Genomic DNA, 19194 nt, shown 5'->3' with positions numbered 1-19194 from the left:
GTGAATTTACAGGAGCTGTTCAACAGAATCCCATCCTTGTGTGAGAACATCCACAATTCCCCCATTAAACAGTCATAAACAGGTGATCCATTTTGTCTATTTTGAGCATCAGCAGTAGCCAACTGTAGACAGCATTATACTAAGAAATAAAGAAGTCTATTTCTAGAAATAAGTCTAGGAAAGAAAACTTAAAAATAAAACTTTAGAAAATTACAGATTTAGCTGCACCCATGCAAGGGCATTTTATTAGATACTAACCTGTAATGCTAAAAGTTTAAATTCAGCTAAATTCTTATCTTTAGTGGGTGATAATGACAAGCCACAGCAATTTAATTCGTGCCTCTTAGCTGGCAACCAGGTAACAAGCTGCAAACCTACTTCACTGAGCGAATCAGTTAATGCTGCACACAGGAAAACTAGAGCCTAGGCACTCACAAGCTAAGACAACCACCTCCTTTAGATCCACGTAAAGAACAACTAGCCAGCCCTGGGGGTCCAGTGGTTAAGATTCGGTGGTCTCACCTCCGTAGCCCGGGTCCATTTCCCAGTCACGGAACCACACCACTGGTCTGTCGGTCGTCATACTGTGGCAGCTCCGTGTTGCTGTGATACTGAAAGCTGTGCCGCTGGGATTTCAAATACCAGCAGGGTCACCCCTGGTGGACAGGTTTCAGCAGAGCTTCCAGACTAAGACAGACTAAGAAGAAGGACCTGGCCACTCACTTCTGAAAAAACTGGCCACAAAAACCCTATGAATAGCAGCGGGGCAGTGTCTGATACGGCACTGGAAGGGGAGAGGACAGCACAAGAAGACCAGGCAGGGTTGCACTCTGCTGTACACAGGATCGCTAGGGGTCGGAATCAACTCGACTTGACAGCATTAACAACAAAGAACAACTCTTAAATGTAAACTGAAAGTGTTACAAATCTTTGCTTTTCTATTTAACTGCTATAAAAGGAAAGGTTCTTGGGGTATTTCGAAATGGAGGCAGACCGACGTCCAAAGAAAATTAGCCAAATAGTCTTTAAATGCTGGAGATGACACAAATAAAAGGCTTTAAGACAGTCCCCACAGGTCTCCAAGAAGAATCAAGAATCATGTACTTGCCAACAAATGGTTAAAATTCAGATTTTATTCATATCCCAGTGATGTTCTAGCTGGAATATTTTTTTAATTCAAAAGCAAATTTCCACACCGTCATCTGGGGAAGTTTACAGCCCAGGCATATAATTATGCTGCTATTTTCTAAGAATATGATTCATCGGCTTAAAGTCTTAAGCAGCGAGTTACCTCTAGGTCAGGAACACGCAAGACGCTTGGCAGCAAGCTGCTCCTTCCCCTACAGCTATCCCTGCACACACTTCCTTCCCACACCTACAAGAAGTGGGTTTGCTCAGTTGGGTCTTTTGAATTTTCTATAAAGCTGGGGTCTAAACCCACAGAATGGCAGGGAATATAACAATGGCCAGGGAGATGTGGCACAGCCCCGGTGCAAAGAACCAGAGCAGAGGTCGCCTTTAAATAGACCTGGGAAGAAATGGATGTACAGGGCAGGGCATCAGAAACTGGATTGCAGGACTGTCAGAAAACAGAAATCCCGGTAGCTGTCTGTCCGAACCCCGGGAAGAACTGAGCGACTACCGTCACCAGCATTGATTTAGTGTTTTGGAAAGACTTTCACGTCCTGTGTTTTATCTGAACGCCACAACACAAAACGAGGAGGAGGAAACTGAGGCTGGAGACTTCAAAGGCTTTCCCAACGTCTTCTTCCAAGACCACACACCAACCAGACTACATTTTCCTCTACACGAACAATTCTTAACCTCTGTGGGCCGCTGACCCTCTCCACTAAGAGCATCCACATGCCTCTTTGCACATGGGGCTCACCAGTCCCCCTCAGTCCACCCTAGGTTAGCAACTGTGAGAGTGGGTGGCATCTGAAGGTCCTTCCAGTGCTCACACTCCACAGTATCATGAGCTTGGCAGCTGATGTCTCATCTAACCGCTGGCATTTGTCCCATCACCCTGGCCTCTGAACATGTGGGTTCGAGGCCCACTGTACATAAAGGTTCACCTCTTGCCATTCCGTTTGCACCAGAAAAAATGTGGTTCAGGGCCAGAAGTGACTCACAAAGGCATCATTTTCTAAGGACACACGAGTGTGCACAGATACACACACACATACACACAGCTCCTGCAATTCTGCAAACTTATACTTACATTAGCATTTTACTTTCTTCATGTCATTTATAAACCAAAAAATGGGTGATCTAGAAGTTTCTCTCCTTCTCAAGTTCCTCAAGCTTTCATCCAGCAGAATAAGAGCGGTTTGATGGAACACTTCAATAGGAATGCAGCCCTCCAACAAATCCACATAAATAGCACCCTTGCTCTGGAAGCAGCAAATGAAGAAATCCTGACATCTCTCCTTAAAGCAGCAAGCCAAGCTGGCAAGATGCTGCCATTCCTTGCTCCACCTCCTCTCCCTGTACAATAGGCTATTTACAGAAGGCTGAAAGCTGCCCCTTTGTCCTCCACTAGCTGGGCAGAGCTCGGCCTCGGGGAGGAACAAGAGAGCAGCAGACTGCCCGTGCGCTGTTCTTTCAATGTGCCACTCCAAAACTGTTGGATTCATGCTCCTTAACCCGGCCTGGCAAACTACCTAAAGCTAGATTTGCTTAAGCCGTCCCCTCTTGAACCAAAAGAGCAGCTGGGCTCTCCCTAGAGAGAGGGAGGTACAGGAGCTCCAGGGAGATGTCAGAGTTTACCGATTACAAAGGAAAGCAGAGGTCACTGTGCAAACCCCATCCCATACAGCAATTCCTGACTGTGGTCGCTGCCCTTGGAGCATCACTCTGGGCATGAGGAGAAAGACCACTTGGGTAACTGTGAGATTCCAGGCACAATGAGCAAGCAGTTACACAGGGAGTTAGTGTTTCCATCCACTGCTTTGAAGCTTTTCTTCCCAACTAAGTATTGCAAGCCTGAAATTCACTTTTCATGAAAGTGATTCTATGGGTCACCAATTCAATTTCCAAGAGGACTCTGAAAGGAGAAATGAGGCAGACATGCCCCGTTTTAAGAAACCTGATTGGAATATCCGAGTCAGGTTGAATCATTCTATAGTAATCCACTCCCTGCCCATACCCACTAAAGTTATCAGAGAAACAGCGGGACACAAATCTTTTAAAAGCAAGTATAAAGCTAGACTAATTTTTTGGGGGGAGGGCAGGCGGCTCCGGAAGATTCACCCTGAACTAACATCTATGCCAATCTTCCTCTATTTTGTATGTGGGTCACCGCCACAGCATGGCCACTGATGAGTGGTGTAGGTCCCTGCCCAGGAACCAGGGCCACCAAAGCAGAACACACCAAACTTAACCACTACACCAGGGGGTCAGCCCCAAAGCTAGACTAATTCTTAACCAGTAAGATTAGGGCCATACCTCACCCATTTTGATTGGCCACAAGTCACAACTACCAACACGCCCCCAAAATAAAGAGATTCCAAATATAACATGTCCAACTAGACAGATCACTTTTAGAGATTAGATGAAATGGTCAAATGTCTACTTATAGCAGTTTCTATATTCATTAAGTGACATATATAAGTCACATGACAAAATCAATTACTTTAGAAATTTTGTTTTTCTATTCATATTTCATTAATATCTTATTAAAATTCTTTGAATATGCTTCTTCAAACAGGGCCTTAGGTGTCTCTGAAGCCACTTTGTGAGGATTAACAGCTTTTTGGAGCACATCTTCACATTTTTCTCTTCCACTGAAGTGGTTAAAGTGGGAGGATTTTTTTAATTATTATTTTATGGAGGTCATAATAGTTTATAACATTGTGAAATTTCAGTTGTACATTATTATTTGTCAGTCACCATATAAATGTGCCCCTTTACCCTTTATGCCCACCCCCCCCAATCCCCTTCCCCTCTGGTAACCACTAATCTGTTCTCTTTGTCCGTATGTTTGTTTATAGTGGAAGCATTTTTTGAAGTCACACGCGACTATCACTGAGAAAATGCTCCCAAGTCACAGGAACACATTTGTATAATGTTAGGACAGTTTAAAAAATTTGTCCTATGAGTCCACATTCATATAACAAAACCTCATACTTTATGGCTGCTTAAACTGATTTTTAAAAGCTTTTTACAATAATATCCAATACTTGGCTTTGTAAGGTCAAGCCCCTAGAGATAACCACCCAGCAAGTGTTAAATTTCTTTGCCTTAGAAAAAGTTAAATTCAGCTAGTTGACCTTTACAAGGACCCAAGACTGGGATTGGCAGAGGTGGTTTCAGGACAAGGTACCGTCTCCACCTGCTGTTGTTCAAAATAAAGTGACCATAAAAGGAAAGTCTTGGTAAGACCCTAAAATGAAGACTGAAGGAGAGTTTGGAGGACTCCCTCACCTTCTATGGAGGCATGGACATTATTTAATATTCACATGGGGGTCCAAACTTGGAAAAACTTGAAGACTCCCTTCGTGAGGCTTGGAAGTAAAATACATAACACAAAATAGTGAGTAACAGGTGGAGGTAAGTGCAGAAGAAATTATGAAAGAGATCACAGACTCGCACGGGGAGCCGCCTGCAGAAGGCACACGTGGGGCTGGTCCTCCAAGGATGAGGGTCATCTGAGAAAACGAGCTCTACCTCAGGCCACGGGGACAGAAACAAGATGACGGAAGCAACTCCCCACCTCAGCTCTAGGATTTTGGCAAGTTCACATGGAACAAACGACACGGTTAAATTAGACAGGAGAAGGGAAGGAGGACGATGAGGGACATCACTTTGAAGTTATGATTTCTTTAAGAGCTTCTGTCTGTTAAGCACTGACTGGTGTGAGGCTCTGTGCTAAGCAACTCCACCCAGGAGTGAATGTAACCCTCCTAACAGCCCTCACTGCGTGGAGCTGTCACCACCCTCAACGAGAAGGTCGATGTCCCGCCCCAGCTCCACCCAAGAAGAGGACTAGAGCCCAGGTCTGAAGGCAAAGCCCATGGACCTTAACAGGTGAGCGCTGTGACCCAGGCACGTGGTGACTCAAATCTAGACAAAGGTGGGAGGCGATGCAGACAAAAAGCCATGACACACAGTGCTTTAAAGAGCCAGGATTTGAATTCCAGTGTCCATCAACAGAGGAAAGGACAAACAAAATGTGGTGTACCCACAGAGTGGAATATTACTCAGCCATAAAAAGGAATGAAATTTTGATACATGTGATGACGTGGATGAACCTGGAAATGATATGCTAAGAAGCCAGAAAAGGACAAATATTGTATGATTCTGCTTATATGAGGGACCTAGAATAGAGGCTACTAGGTGGGGGCAGGGAATGAGGAGTTATTGCTTCACAAGTACAGAGTTTCTATTTGGGATGATGAAAAATTCTGGAACTAGAGAGTGGTAACGATTGCACAACATTGGCAATGTACTTAATGCCACTGAACTGCACACTTAAAAATGGTCGAAATGGTCAATTTTATATTATGTGTATTTTGCTACAATAAAAAAAATTTTTTTAATCACGTAAAAAAACACACACCAGGATTTGGTAACTAAGTGGATATAACTGGATAAAAAAGAGAAGGAATTGGAAGGCTGAGCTTTGAGCCTGGGAGAATAACGAAGAGAAGTGGGGAGAGGGAGAGAGGAAGGTGGTTTGTGAGCTCCCAGCCCAACCTTCCAGGGTCCCAAAAACCCTCCTCCACATGTGAGCAGAAGAACGTTCCATCCTCACCCCACGCTTCTCTGGGCAAGCTACCCTACTGGCCCCCTGGCCCCAACACGGCCATGGAAGCAAGTGTCCCAGTGCGTGCTACCTCCATTCCTCTGAACTCTTGCCCTTCCTGCTTCACACACAGCCTCCCCTATGCTCCATCCCGCTCTGCATGCCCCCTTCCTTGCTGTCTCCTTTAACTACAGCTCTTTTCCCTGGCCCTGTTTGAAGAGGTCCAAATCCTACCCAAGTAGGCCAGAGGCTAATTCCTCTCGTGAATTCTTCCTGGAGCCCCTCAGCGAGAAGCAGTCAGTCGTTCCTCTGACCTCCAGAACACTTTAATTGTAGCTCTCGTGTGGTCTTCAGCATCTCCTATTTTCTACTTATGGTGAGTATACGCTTCTCTTACATACATGCCTCTCTCTTGTACCAGGCCGGGGCCCCTTCCCATCTGCCTTTATATGCCCTTGGTGCTTAAACGGGTGCCTTGCCCAGAACAGGTGCTTCCTAAACATTTACTGAGTCATGAATGACCCTCTGTGATTCTGACCAATTCTCTACTGCAAGCCCCCGGAGGAGGTATTTATAGAATAGTGACTCTCCAAAGAGAAAGTGGGTATTCAAAGCATTTCCAAACTTCAGCATCCTCCCTCTACACCCCACAGAGCTGCTGTGAGTCAGCGTGCTAGAAGGGAGTAAGCAGCATCTCCCAGGTGATGTGGAGGGAAAAAAAAATGGTTTCAAGCCAATGATTTAAAGGCTACAGAAAAATATTCTCTTGCCCACCTTCCCATGAAGTTTACATGTCTCAAACGGTTTCACTTATGTATGATGTCACCCCAAGGTCATTTAAGGGCAAGGACCGTCTCTTTTCCTTAGTAGACTTTTGCACAGACATTTAGACATGTGACTACAGATCAGTTTAAAACCAAACAAGGTTGCCTGCGGGAAGGGAAGAGAACAAACAAATCTCTCTCTTAAGTAAAACAGCAAATGTCAGAAGAAGGATTTGAGTCCTGAACCTGACACCAGGGCTGGCCATTGGCTTCTGTAAGTGAGTTTTCTATGACAGAAAAGAGAATCTTCTAAACCAGAGAAATAGCCCATGAGCTGGAGTGCAATGGAAGAACTCCCCCAGAAACACCGAGAAAGCCGGGTAGTGGCCATCTGAGATGTAAAGAATGCTGGAAACAGGACCTGCCCAACATCCTCCAGAGCAGAACCCAGAAACAAAACATATAGCTCTCCTCCCTTCTCTCTTCAACATAGCTGTGAAGACCTGCCATGTACATCCTCTTGGGAAGATGATAATTATGGTTAGGACATGCCCAATGAAGATAGCCAGGTCGCACAAAGGCCTCTGTGTGGGAAAGCAAGGTTAAATCTTAGCGGAACAGATTTAAGGGGAAACGTTTCCATTCAAAAAAATTCCTGAGAAGCAAGATCTTCAAACATTGATTTAATACTGTCAAGCAATCTCTGTACATAGGTCATGACGAGGCAGGGAATTTTACTGCTAAGAGCTTAAGAAGGGAGCAAGCTTGGAGAGAACAGACAGCCTCAGTCAATCAGTTTTGCTTCAGCTGATGGAGACAAGAAGACTTGTTTGTTAGGCTGACCCAGCCCTTCTGCAAGAACCAAGACAGAAGAGGTTACTGTAGGTTAAGCTTCCCACTCATCAACTGGATCTAATAAGGCATGTTAATTCAGTTGACATTCAGCAGAGAAGAGTCCTAATTTATGTCTGTGGGACTGTACATTAAAGAACATGACACCATAGTCGGGAGGAATTAGGCAATATAAGTAGAGCCTATTATGACAAAAGGAAATAAAATTCCTGTTGTCACTAAAATAATCCAGAAGAACAGACTGTGCACCTTCCTGGCCTGCAATGAACCACCAAGGAAACCCAAAAGCGAGAGGTTCCACCAAGAGAGGAGAGAATAATTTACTAGGAAAGTGGACAGACCTTTCACAGTAGCCAGAGGTGGACCTGGCTAGGCAGAAACTCTTCTCCACTGATGGCCTCAGGATGGGGAGTTTGAGAAACCACACAGACAAGGTATCTAAGTCCTGTGGTCCCCTCAGACATTTTGTCCATAGCAGTTACTTCCAATAGTGAATATGGAAGGAGACAGAATAGAAAGAATACTAGACTCGAATGCAAAAAGCTCATGTTCTAGGTACTGGCTGTGCCCCTGATGAGCCGCAGAATCTTGAGCCAGCTCCACCACTGCCTGTGCGGGCCTCAGAGGGCATCAAAAAGGAGTGGGAACCGAGGAAAGCCATGCCCTCCACCATTGCCAACACCATGGAGCACCTCCAGAACGACGTTAGAGGAGGCAAGACATGGCCACACAATCCTGGCGCTTGGAACCAAATAGCAAGATTTCACCTACACCCAGAAACTCCAGGTGACAGGAGGACATATAAAGAAGACAATCAATGTTAATCACTGTCATTTCTAGGAGGTGGGCATACAGGTATTTGTTTTATGACTTTACAAATCTTTGTACTTTGCTGTATTTTTAAAAAATTTCTCAAGATAAAGAAGATATAACTAGGTCAGGTCAGTTCATTTCCTCTCGTATTTATGTATTTCCCACCTGCTCCAGAAAAGGCTCAGGGGGGCATCCTGTCCTTCTAGCAGAATGACAGATGGAGCAGAAGCCCCTCCCAGAAAGTATATATCTAAGCTCTCACCATCTGCCCTGTGTTGGGCCCTGGCACAGCCACTGAGCAGCTATTTGGGCAACTTCCACTTAAGGGTCCCCTTGAGAAAGGGTCTCACTGCACATTAACAGACAATACTCTGAAAATCACAGGGGGAAAAAACCCTGTCCCTAGAACCTCGGAAAGAGAAGGCCACCAGCACGAGGACACAGCACTTACAGTGTTTTCTCTGCCTTCAACAAGTTTAAGATACCGATGAAAACAACCACATCTGCAAGAGTTAACCAAACTACAGACAGAAACACGACCCCAAGAGGGAAGCGGTGGAGGGCCTGGGGCTCCAAGCATCCGGAGGTGGGAGAAAGCACTGTGTACGGGCTGCAGAATGAGGGAGGGCTGTCCGGGAGCGTGGAGGCAGGCCAGATGGAAACAGGCAGAGACAGGTGGGGGTGGGGAAACACCCCAGAGCCAGCCTGAGAGCCAGCCAGCACTGGGAGTGTGGAGGAGGCTGGCCCGGCAGGCGGGTTAGGAACAACAGTGTCATAACCAGAGGCCGCAGACACTGCCTCTCTCCCAGGAGATCGTTCCCGTCAAGAGGCTAAGAAAGAGCTGGCTGCAGGCAGCTCACCCCGACGCAGCCGGCTGTCATTTATGGAGCCGTCCCCATCCCAGCCAGGGTGAGGCCCGGTGCAGGAGACAGAGGAGGAAAAGGCCTGGTCCCTGCAGCTCGCAGAGGTCGCCACACTCAAATATCAGTGACCTGGGGAAGGAGGCTGAAGGGATGCAAGGTTGGGTAGAGTTACCTTACACCTCTTAAAATAGATCAAGGTTTCAGAAGGACTGATAAGCCAGAGAAACGGCTTGGCAGAACAGGGGTAAGTGGAAGACAGAAGACAAAGACAGGTCTTTCTCTACCCAGACAGAGGCAGGCCACTCCTCACAGGGTTGGGAGAAATCACTTTTGAGTCTTTACAGATTTCAGCAGGGAACTGCTGTGACCCTAAAAAGCAGAGACAAATGGAACCTACAAAATATTCTTAGGCTGTGCGGTTCCTCAGGACTGAAGGGACCTTTAAAGAGCATGGGACCCTGTTCCGGCCTCTGGCCTCTGAAACCCCTCAGCTCTGAGGAGGACCTCAGGGGCGCTGCAGGAGGCAACACCTGGAACAGAGACCACGTTAACCAGGATTTCGCTCATTGTATGAGGAGGGATAAGGGACGTGTTGGTACAACCATGGGACGTGAGCTAGAATTACAACAGGAGCTCAGGTCACTGTAAGAAGGGGTGACCGGCCCTGGGGAAGCTGAAACAAAGCAAATGTAACAAGTTGCAGAGAATTAGAGAACAAGGACCCCATGTTTCAAAGAGCCAAAGAAAGAAAAAGAGATCGTCCGGTCCGGCTGTTTCCTACTCGGAACAAGTGACACTAGTTCGGGGTCCCCATTTTCCTTTAGGTTTTGTTTAAATTTTTATTAGGACAATTTCCAAATCTATTCAAAAGTAGACCACGTTACCTATTTCTCCAGCTTAACCTTCAATAATGATCAACATTTGGCTAATACGGTTTCATTTTGTATTCATTTTCTTCAAAGCAAATCCCAAACATCTTATCATCCAGGCCACACGTCAGAGGCCCATTCGGCTCTAGGATCCTACAGCTTTGAGCACTCATTTGCGGGGAGTATAACTGACTGCCTGGCGCACCACACCCGCGCCACCCCCCTCACCGCATCACGCCTACTGACTAAAGGTTTCCACAAAGCCAACTTCAGTATTGACTTGAGGCAGCCAACCCAGCATGATATTTAATTGTCAAGCAGGAAAAGGTCCATGCATCCAAACTGCAAATATTCGTTGAGTAGCCACTCCCCGTTAAGCACTGCTCTAGGCTCGGGGGACTCCATAATGAACAAAACAGAAAAAAACCAAAACCAGAAACTCCTTGTCCTAATGAGGCTTTTACACTATCAAGTTTTGCATGCAAAAAAGCAAAACATACTCTGGATTTAACCTGACTCTCCTGAAGTCAGAGACCAATTTGATATGAATCACAATCTAGTTTCACAAAGCAGTTTGCATACGCTTTTATGGGACAAACTTGAGTTCTCTCCTTTTAAAAACTGCTTCTGGAGCTCTCTTGCCAGTGATGGAGGAGAAGGAGCTAATTTTCTGGTTTCCTAAACTTCTGACGATGCATCAAAAAAAATAAATGCATCTCTAATAAGCAAATGTAATTATTTATAAGTATATGCATGTACACTGTGCAAATATTTTCTGAACATTATAAAATACAGAAATGTGAATTTAAAAAGAAAGCTAAAAATAAAAATCTGTAGAAGTTCTAATATTTCCACCTCACACCCTAATGGATGGTCTACCCTCCCCCAACTCCAGGGCACGCCTACCGCATTTTGGAGACTACCCTTCAGTCTCCTGAGCAGTACGGCCACCTCTCTGGTCATTTGCCTGGCTAGAGTCTCCATCAGTTCCCAACTCTGGGCAGCAATAGATAAAACAGCTAACTGGAGGACCCTGAAAAGCCTGCCACACTCAGGAGGCAGAGCAACAGCGCCTGCCACCATCTAGGAGGGAGGCAGCGATACTTGACATTGCCCCGTGATGAAAAGAAGCACGCTGGAGCGGGCAGGACACTGCCAGTGACTATCACCTGGCCAAGTGTGGGAGGCCAAGTAGACTGGATCAGCTGTTCTGGAGAAGGGAGAATCACAGCCACGGGGCCATGACAGGCTAGGGGCCGGCCTCATCTGAGGAGGTCCATCGTGGGGACCCCACAGCTTCAGCCCCTGCCTCATGGGCCAAGTATCTTCAGCTTGCCTGAAGTCTGGCGAGGTCTTAGCATCCGTGGCAGTTACCTCTGACTCATGTCAGAAGAAAAGAACACAGACTGGCACTGTTCTCAGTCTAGCCGGGCTCTGGGCTGCTCAGCCACACCTCCTGGATCTCAGTTCTGTCCTCGGTGAGGTGGTTGGTTGGATGGCTTGACAGGTAAGGTCCCTGCCAACACCACATTCTGGGATGCCTCCGAGGCCTGCTTGATGCTGAACTGTCTCACAGAAGGAACAAACAGCTCTTTGACTATTTCGCTAGCGGCACAGAAACAAGGTACGATTTTTAGTAAGAATGCCAGGTAAACAAAGACTATATTACAGTTATGTAAGATTATCTGGAACTTGACACTGAGCTCCTTCCCTCCCACATCCTGCAGCGCCCACAGCCACCTGCTACTCAAACATAACTGAAATTACCCTGAAAGAGACACCTTGCATGTACAGCACTTCTAAACACAAAGGTCCACCCAATGAAGGCACAGGCTTTGGTCCAGAGATCTAAGCTCTGCACAGCATCATCATATACAAACCTGGAACATTTAGACATAGCATATTCTTGTCAGTGACCCCTTCTATGGGACATCTGGCCATCGGAATGTCTCCTAGTCTCAATCAAGCATCAGATAATAAATATTAAGTGCTCACTATGAATAAGACCCTCTGTTAAATGATGCCGAAAACACAGAAATGACAATGACTAGGTATCCTAAATGCCCAGAGCTTAGAGGGTGGCTGGAGGGCCTATCCGGGGAAGCAAGATCTGCATTCACGAAAAGGCAAATGAAGGACAGAGGGAGGGAAGCCATTCAAAAAACTGAATAACCAGCACAGCCAGGCATCAACCAATGGGAAAAGAAGTAGGCCAATGCCACCCGAACAGGATTCAGGAGATCCATACTGGGCCACGGATTAGGGGAGGGGGCACTTGGGGTGGCAGATATTTTCTAACCAGTATGGGAGCATTTCAACATTTTAACCAGCAACGCGGTTGCGGGTGCAGCCCAGCTGAATGTCAGCCTCGGGTTGCAGCGAGTGATTTGGAGTCTGGAGACGGTGAATCACTCCGAGAAAAGTGCCTCCGAAGAGTAGGGCCATGAGGAATGAGTGTGGGATGAGGAATGTCATTGCTGACAGGTCCAGTGAGGCACACAGGGCCCAGGACACAGGAAGGCCGGTCAGATAGAAGAGAGCACTCGCATATAGAGTCTCGAGGGGCGGGGATCTTGGTCCAACCCTGTGCTACCAGAGTTTGCCTTCCAAAAGTCCCAGTACATTGTGGTTTAGGAAAGGCATGGAAAACAGCAGGTTGGAACCCAATTCTAGAAGTCCCCAGCAGCCAAGCTAAGGAAAGACTTGGGGCCTTATGGGGGAGCCCTGGAAGGCTTCTGGGCAGAGGAGTGATTCGATGAGAGCTCTACATTAAGAAGAGTCATCCTTCTCCTCCTCTTTCTTAACTAAAGACCTTTGCTGTTTAAACCAGAGGTGAGAGACTCCAGATTAGGGAGGTGATGCTGAGAAGGAAAGGGAGAAATGAGCGTGTGTTGGACGATATTGTACGGAGAGTTAAGTCAGGATAAGCAGAACCTGCTGGCTGGCTGGATTTCAGAACACAAATCAAGGATAACGGCGAGGTCCAGCTGTTCCCCGAACAGGTACAGGGCCCAGGAAGAAAGTGCACTGTTGGTCATGGCCAGAGGGCAACAGGGGTTGTGTAACCTTGTCTAAGTCACCCTATTTCCACACTACAGTTACTTGCATTTGTCAGGTCAGCGAATTAGGCTACTTCAGTTTGATGGGTTGTTCTGAAGTGCCTCAGAGGCAACAAGGGAGACTGAGGAAGCGACCGTGTCTGTGTGATCTGGGATGCCCACCCCCTCCCCCTCCAACCATGCAGCCCTGCTTTTATTTCGGATATCGGAGTTCTACCTAAAACTGTACTGGGAAAAAGGGGTCATAACCACTAGATGATACAGTGCCTTCAAAGTCTGAAAATCCACCATCCTATTCTCTTGTCTACTAAAAGTCTTCAGTGTGATCTAGAACACGCTCAGAACGTCTGTTTCTGGTCAGAGATATGCAGCAGAAAGCAAACCTCCGTGCCACGGTGAGGCCAATCTCTACTTCAGCGAGAGATGCTCCACTCTCTCTGCTAAGCTGGGTCCCTGTTCCCACTCCACGCGCTCTCCTCTTTTTGCTTGAGGTGGATTGTAGCTGAGCTAACATCTGTGCCCATCTTCCTCTATTTTATGTGGGATGCTGCCACTGCATAGCTTGAAGAGCAGTGCTAGGTCTGTGCCAGGGATCCAAACCTGCGAACCCCGGGCCACTGAAGCGGAGCACATGAATCCAACCCTTAGGCCACAGGGCCGGCCCCCTAGATCATGCTGAAAACTTTTAATAGACGAGAGAATTACACTCTGGTACAAGACAGAGTGTAAATGACACCGGGGGAAATCAAGGAGCAAGGACGCGGAAGAGGACCCAGTTCTGTCCTCAGTCTTGCCACCAGCTGGATAACCTGGAACTTTCCAGGTCTTCCTCTTGGACTAAGAATCCTTGAAGCTCTATAGCGGCAGTAGAGTCAAGCAGTCAAGGGTCTGGCCCTGAAGCCAGACTGCCTAGGGTCAAATCCTGATTTGGGCGACTTACTCTCTGCACCTCTTATCATCTGTAAAATAGGGATAACACAAGGACCTACGTCTTAGAAGCTTGTCGGGAGGGTTAACTGAGTTTGCACATCTGAAACGCTGAGAACAATGTCTTGAACTGTCAGCTGTTGTCATCACTCATCATGTCCTAAGCTTGCCCATGCCTGGCTGCGGCCCCACCTCAGCTGACCCTGCTCTGCTTTGTAGCTGACAGCTAAACCTTAAGGGAGAACCTAGTTCCTGTAGCAAATTTCTCTTTACTTTGCTTAATAAAAGAATAAATGGTATCTGGGGCATTTTGGCCTTATATATACGGACATTTCTCCCACAACAAACCTGAGGGGAAAGTGCCAATTTCTACAGCAGCCAAACTACACAAACGGACAGATAATACATTTACCAGAAGCCCTTCCCAGAATGAAGAAATGGTGTAAAAGGCAATCCACGTTTCCTCCTTCCATGCCCTCACTTCCTTCCATTTATCTTTCCAAACCATGAAATCCTTATTTCAACAGCTTTTGACCAGAACACATGGACCCCAAAATCCATTAAAACCATTCATTAATAAAAATAAATTTCAGATCACTGTCAATTTCAACAGTTTGAAAGCAGAACATGCCCTAATTTTTTTTTAAAGATATTTTTAAATATATGAGAAGCTTGGTGAACTGTTCTGGAATAGATGGCTGTTCCTAAATATCCAACAATAGGGGAAAGGTAAATAAATTATGGCACATTCCACAAACTATATAATGCAGTAATTTTCAAAACTCATTTTTTGAAGACTACACAACAACATGGAAAATGTTCACAATATAACTTAGGTGATTAAAATTAAGTTATCAAAATTTTTATCTTCAATTAAAAATATATTCTTAAGATTTTAAAAATTATTCAGAAAAACACAAAAAAGAAATACACAAAAATATTAATAGTATTTAACCTCTTGAAGAGTTTTATTTTTTATAGTTCTCAAATTTTCTATAATAAGCATAGATTCCTATAATATAAAAAGTATATATACAGATATAATTTTATGTTTAATTTTTTATATTACTTTGTTATATTAAATATAATTTTATATTTATATAATATGTAGCTTTTCTGAGGCAAATGATTTTGATTAAGATATTAGACAGCTTTCAAATTTTTACTTGGATTGTAGACTGGCAACTAATTCATGAAGAGAATTTAGCCCAGGTACCTACACAGAGCCACCAGTTTCGAAGACACTGGCCTGCAGCTGAACCAGGGGAGCAGCATTCTCACCTCCTCCTCGACGAATGTGCCGTCTCTCCAAGCCGGCCCTGTTCAAGGAAGGCTCCATTATATTTCATCCTCCCCTTTTGATTCCGCAAAGGTTAGAACTAACTCAATACTGTGTGGTCTCCAACACAGTCAAGAACTTCTAAATGTCAAGACGTAAAAAAGCAGAAAAATTAACAGAACTCAGATTACATCTTATTTTCTCTTGTTACTGTGGTTTGGGCAAGTGTTTCAAATTACGTATCAGCTGGGGCTGATACAAGCTAGAATTTCTTACGAGTTGGTATACACCATGTTAGGTTAGGAACTGGAGAGAAAATGACCATCTCAGAGGTGCGGCGACAAACACGAGTTAAGTTGCCTCTATTTCTAGTTCATAAAGTCCATTTACTACTTCAGGGCTTGTGCTCCTTTAAAAAACTCTCATAAGGCCCTGTAAGTACCAGAATGTTGAAACTCAAACTCAACCGCTGGCAGCTTCAGATGCGCTCCGATCACTGGGACTTAGTCTCCAGGCACGGGTGTCAAAGTAAAGTGACTCTAATGCATTCCTCTCACCACCAAGCTAGACTGACAATTTTCAATAAAAACTCTGGCACCTTCCATCTATCTCCTGTCTGACCATGGCCTGTCAGAGAGTGAGGCTTGAAGAGCCCTTAGGATACTAATAGGTTTGAGCTGCCTTAAAGGAAGTTCTTTCATATTTTGCAACATAGCAGTCTAATCCTGCTCACACCAACATGAATCAGGGGGCAAACAGTCGAACACCCATTTGTCATTTTTGGCCAACTAGCATCAATCAATTGCGTCACCCAAAAAACACTGTTCATAAAACATTATCAATGGATTCTAATTTAACAGAATTTGATTATGAGAGACAGTAAAGGCGAATGAATAATGGGCAGATGCTTTAAGTGGCAAACTTGCACAATAAATTCAGCAATTGACCTTAAAAACTATACTTCCCTCTAAGGTTGTTGAGCATCAACATCTAGAAATTACTAGTATTCCTACAGTTTTGCTCTTTCCAGAAAAGTGAAACTTGAAGAGAAAGAGAAGGAGAAATTCCCAGCTGCAATGACAAAACACTCTGATATTTCCCCACCCTTTCCTCCCAACACAACCATTTTCCACAAGACAGCTACAGCAAAAATGAAAGATGTAACAAGACCTCGACATTCAGCGAGACACTGTGGCACGCTGGTACGCTTTCAGTTATTCCAAACTTCATCCAAAAGCAGAGACAGCTATGAAAACTCTACCTGTATGACAGAAATACATACTTGTCCCTACCTGCATTTGTCACAAGTGTCTATCTCTTAAATGCCCCAAATTAAAAAGCCCAGAGATTTCTTTTTAGTCAGGCTGCCTGCAATAATAATAAAAATACTGCCAAAATATGCGTCACAGAGACAGGAAGGAAATATATGAAAATGCTTATAATTGTGGGAGAAGGGTGATTTCTTTTAAAGTCTTCTCTATTTACAGTAAATGCAGAAAACAGAGGTCTATAATATATGGTCTCTATCTGTATTATTTTAAATGAAGGTGGGAGGTATGAGGTGCTGCTTTTAAGGACTTCCTTTTTCTAGTTATAGAATTTCAGCTCGTGAAAGAGTGTTGTTTAACACAGGCTTTTCACAAATAAGGAGTCAAGTTTCAGACGGGGAAGAGATTCTCCCAGGTGAGTCAGGACGGGAAAGAGCATCTCCCAAGACCGGCCCCACACGGATGGGAAGCAAGGGTTCCTTTAAAAGGGCCACGTTCTCAAGCCCACCCAACTCAGCCTGTCAACTCAAACCTTAAGTTTTAAGCCCACCTAACCTGCCACTTCCACCTGAAAATGTAGAATCAACCAGAAGTTTGTGATTGACTTTTTGTTTGGTTTCAGCAAATAATTGTTTACAATGAGATAACCACAGGTGAAATGTGTGTCCCCAACTGTGAGATTTAACCAGTTTCTCTCATGTTAAGCAAAGGTCAATAAATAAAAGGAAGGGTCTTGACAGGGCATTCTGGGTACTCCCGTGCCAACGAGAAGCCTAAATGTCTTGATTTTAAAAGGCAAAGGACATTTTTACAATGGTCTTAATTAAACTCCACAACCTTGAAAGGGAGTGGGGTGGGAAAGGGGTTTGCAATTCTAACGTACACACTGATCAGCAGGAGTGTGTGTCTCTAGGTTCTAGTCCACGTGTTCATTCAAGTCATCCACCACCACTCCCCGTCTACGCTGCAAGGTGATGGATTTCATCTTTGTTTCCTAATTTCAAAAAATGCCAGGCTCCTTAAATCAATGACTCCATCATGGCTCTGTGCAGCGGCTATGGGCACTCCTCTGGAGACACCGCGAGAATTTCTACATATGGCAACCGGCTTTCGATGCTGCATCTGACCCTCGTGCAAGCTCTCCGCGCTGGGGGCCACCACCACGCCGAGGCAAGAGGACAGTCTGGCTCCGATGCTTCCACTCGCGGTGCGAGCGCGCCTCCAAACCCCTGCCTCGGGGGCAGGAGGGATGCCGGTCGCCGTGAGACCACCATCACCGGCCCCACGCGAGCATCTCCCGGCACGTGAAGCTGGGGGTCCCGCTTCCCGGCGAGGGAAAAAGACTAGAGGCCGGCCCCGCCGCGCGCGTCACCGGGACCCCGCCGTGCGCCAGCCCCGCGCCCGCGCCGCCCGCGGGAGGCGGCGGGTGGGCATCCCCGGATCCGGCACAGGAAGCGGCGGCGGCTCGGGGCCGGAGGCCTCCGCTGCCGCGGGAAGGGAGGCCGGAAAAGCGGAAGGGCCCGCGAGCCGAGGGGCGGCTCATGCGCCTCCGCTGCGGCCGCCGCCTCCCGGGCTCGGGCTGGCGGGGCAGCCTCAGCCCCCAGCCTCCGCCGAGCCCCCGGGGGCCGCTGCGGGAAGGACGCAGCTCCCCGCGGCAGGAGCACTCACCTTCTCGGCTGGCCGTCCCCGAAGCCCACTGCCTGCCCCGCGCCGGCTCCCGATGCTATTTAAGGGCGGCGCCGTGGCCGCCGCGCACTGGCTGCGCCCCAGCCCGGGCCGCGGTGGAGCCGGGCCGCTGCCGGTGCGCGTGCCGCGTCCGCCCCGCCCCGCCCCGCCCGCAGCCCCGCCCCGCCGCGCGCCCGCCGGGTGGCCAGCGGGTGGGTGCCGGGACGCGGCGCGCAGAAGCGGCTGGAGTCGCCTGAGCTGCCCTCGCGTTTCATAACGAATCTGAGCAAGGGCAAAGGGTACTTTGTAGCGCCTGGACCCAGAACCTGGCCAACCCCGGGGGCGATGGCGCCGCGCGCGCGGGGGCGCCTCTTTGCATCTTCCACCCTCAACCACGTGCCCTGCTGACTTCTAGGCCGGTGAGGTTTCCTGCAGGGAGGGGCCCTGGTGGCCCGAGGGTTTTCCTTTCCTATTTTCTTTGGCACTGACCTTCGCGATCCCTTTTAACCCAATTTCACCACGGTCCCCACACGGGGTCCCTGGCTGGTAAGATTATTGTCTGGACTTCTACCATGCCCTGGAAATGAAGCAACCCTGGACAGATCAGTCCCGGGTACGGTTAGAGCAGCACGCAGACTTGACATTGCTCAAGAAAAGTATTCAACCTGCCAACTTCTACCCTGCTTCGCTCTGGCTGCGCGCTTTGGAGACTTTCTGCATCCATGCCATGCCCGCTGGGGGGGCTTTCAGGGGCCGCTGCCATTTTTTTTCAGGCTCCTATCCCAAATGGCACTTTTCTCTTAGCACCCAAGGCCTGCCAGTGTCCTCAACCTCCAATCACGGTGGTCCCAGGTACAGTGCCCAGCAGTTGGTGGAGGGCTGATATTGGTACTGCTTTGAATTTGAGGCCTGAAAAGAATTATCGTTATAATAAACGCCTCTGATAATGACAGCTATCATTTATCGAAACACTTCACACACATTATCTTATAGACTCTTCATCATTGCTCTGTGAGGTGGGTGCTGTCGTTATTCCCCTTTTACACATGAGGAAACTGAGGCACAGAGAGGTTGAATGCTAGTGAGAAC

General features: G+C 46.9%; 1 protein-coding gene across 12 annotated transcripts in view; it reads right to left on the bottom strand.

The window, feature by feature from the left end:
• Window positions 1-18273, bottom strand: part of ACSL1 (acyl-CoA synthetase long chain family member 1) — a 64857-nt gene extending 46584 nt beyond the window's left edge. For 3 of the 12 annotated variants that reach the window (XM_044760477.2, XM_014839506.3, XM_070500014.1), the window contains exon 1: window positions 18109-18273. Coding sequence is in view for 3 of the 12 variants with exons in the window: in XM_044760475.2 (XP_044616410.1) it covers window positions 523-583 (61 nt within the window). In the remaining 9 variants the exon portion in view is untranslated. Of the gene's footprint in view, window positions 1-522; window positions 1434-2221; window positions 2626-15113; window positions 15213-18108 lie in introns of those variants that run through there. The other 9 variants (XM_044760476.2, XM_070500011.1, XM_070500005.1 and 6 more) reach the window with 7 other exon arrangements.
• Window positions 18274-19194: the final 921 nt, after the last annotated feature.

The sequence above is a fragment of the Equus asinus genome, chromosome 27, assembly GCF_041296235.1.
Source record: "Equus asinus isolate D_3611 breed Donkey chromosome 27, EquAss-T2T_v2, whole genome shotgun sequence".
NCBI classification, from domain to species: domain Eukaryota; kingdom Metazoa; phylum Chordata; class Mammalia; order Perissodactyla; family Equidae; genus Equus; species Equus asinus.
Note: the sequence above shows the minus strand (reverse complement) of the source record. Positions and strands in the feature narration are given on the sequence as shown.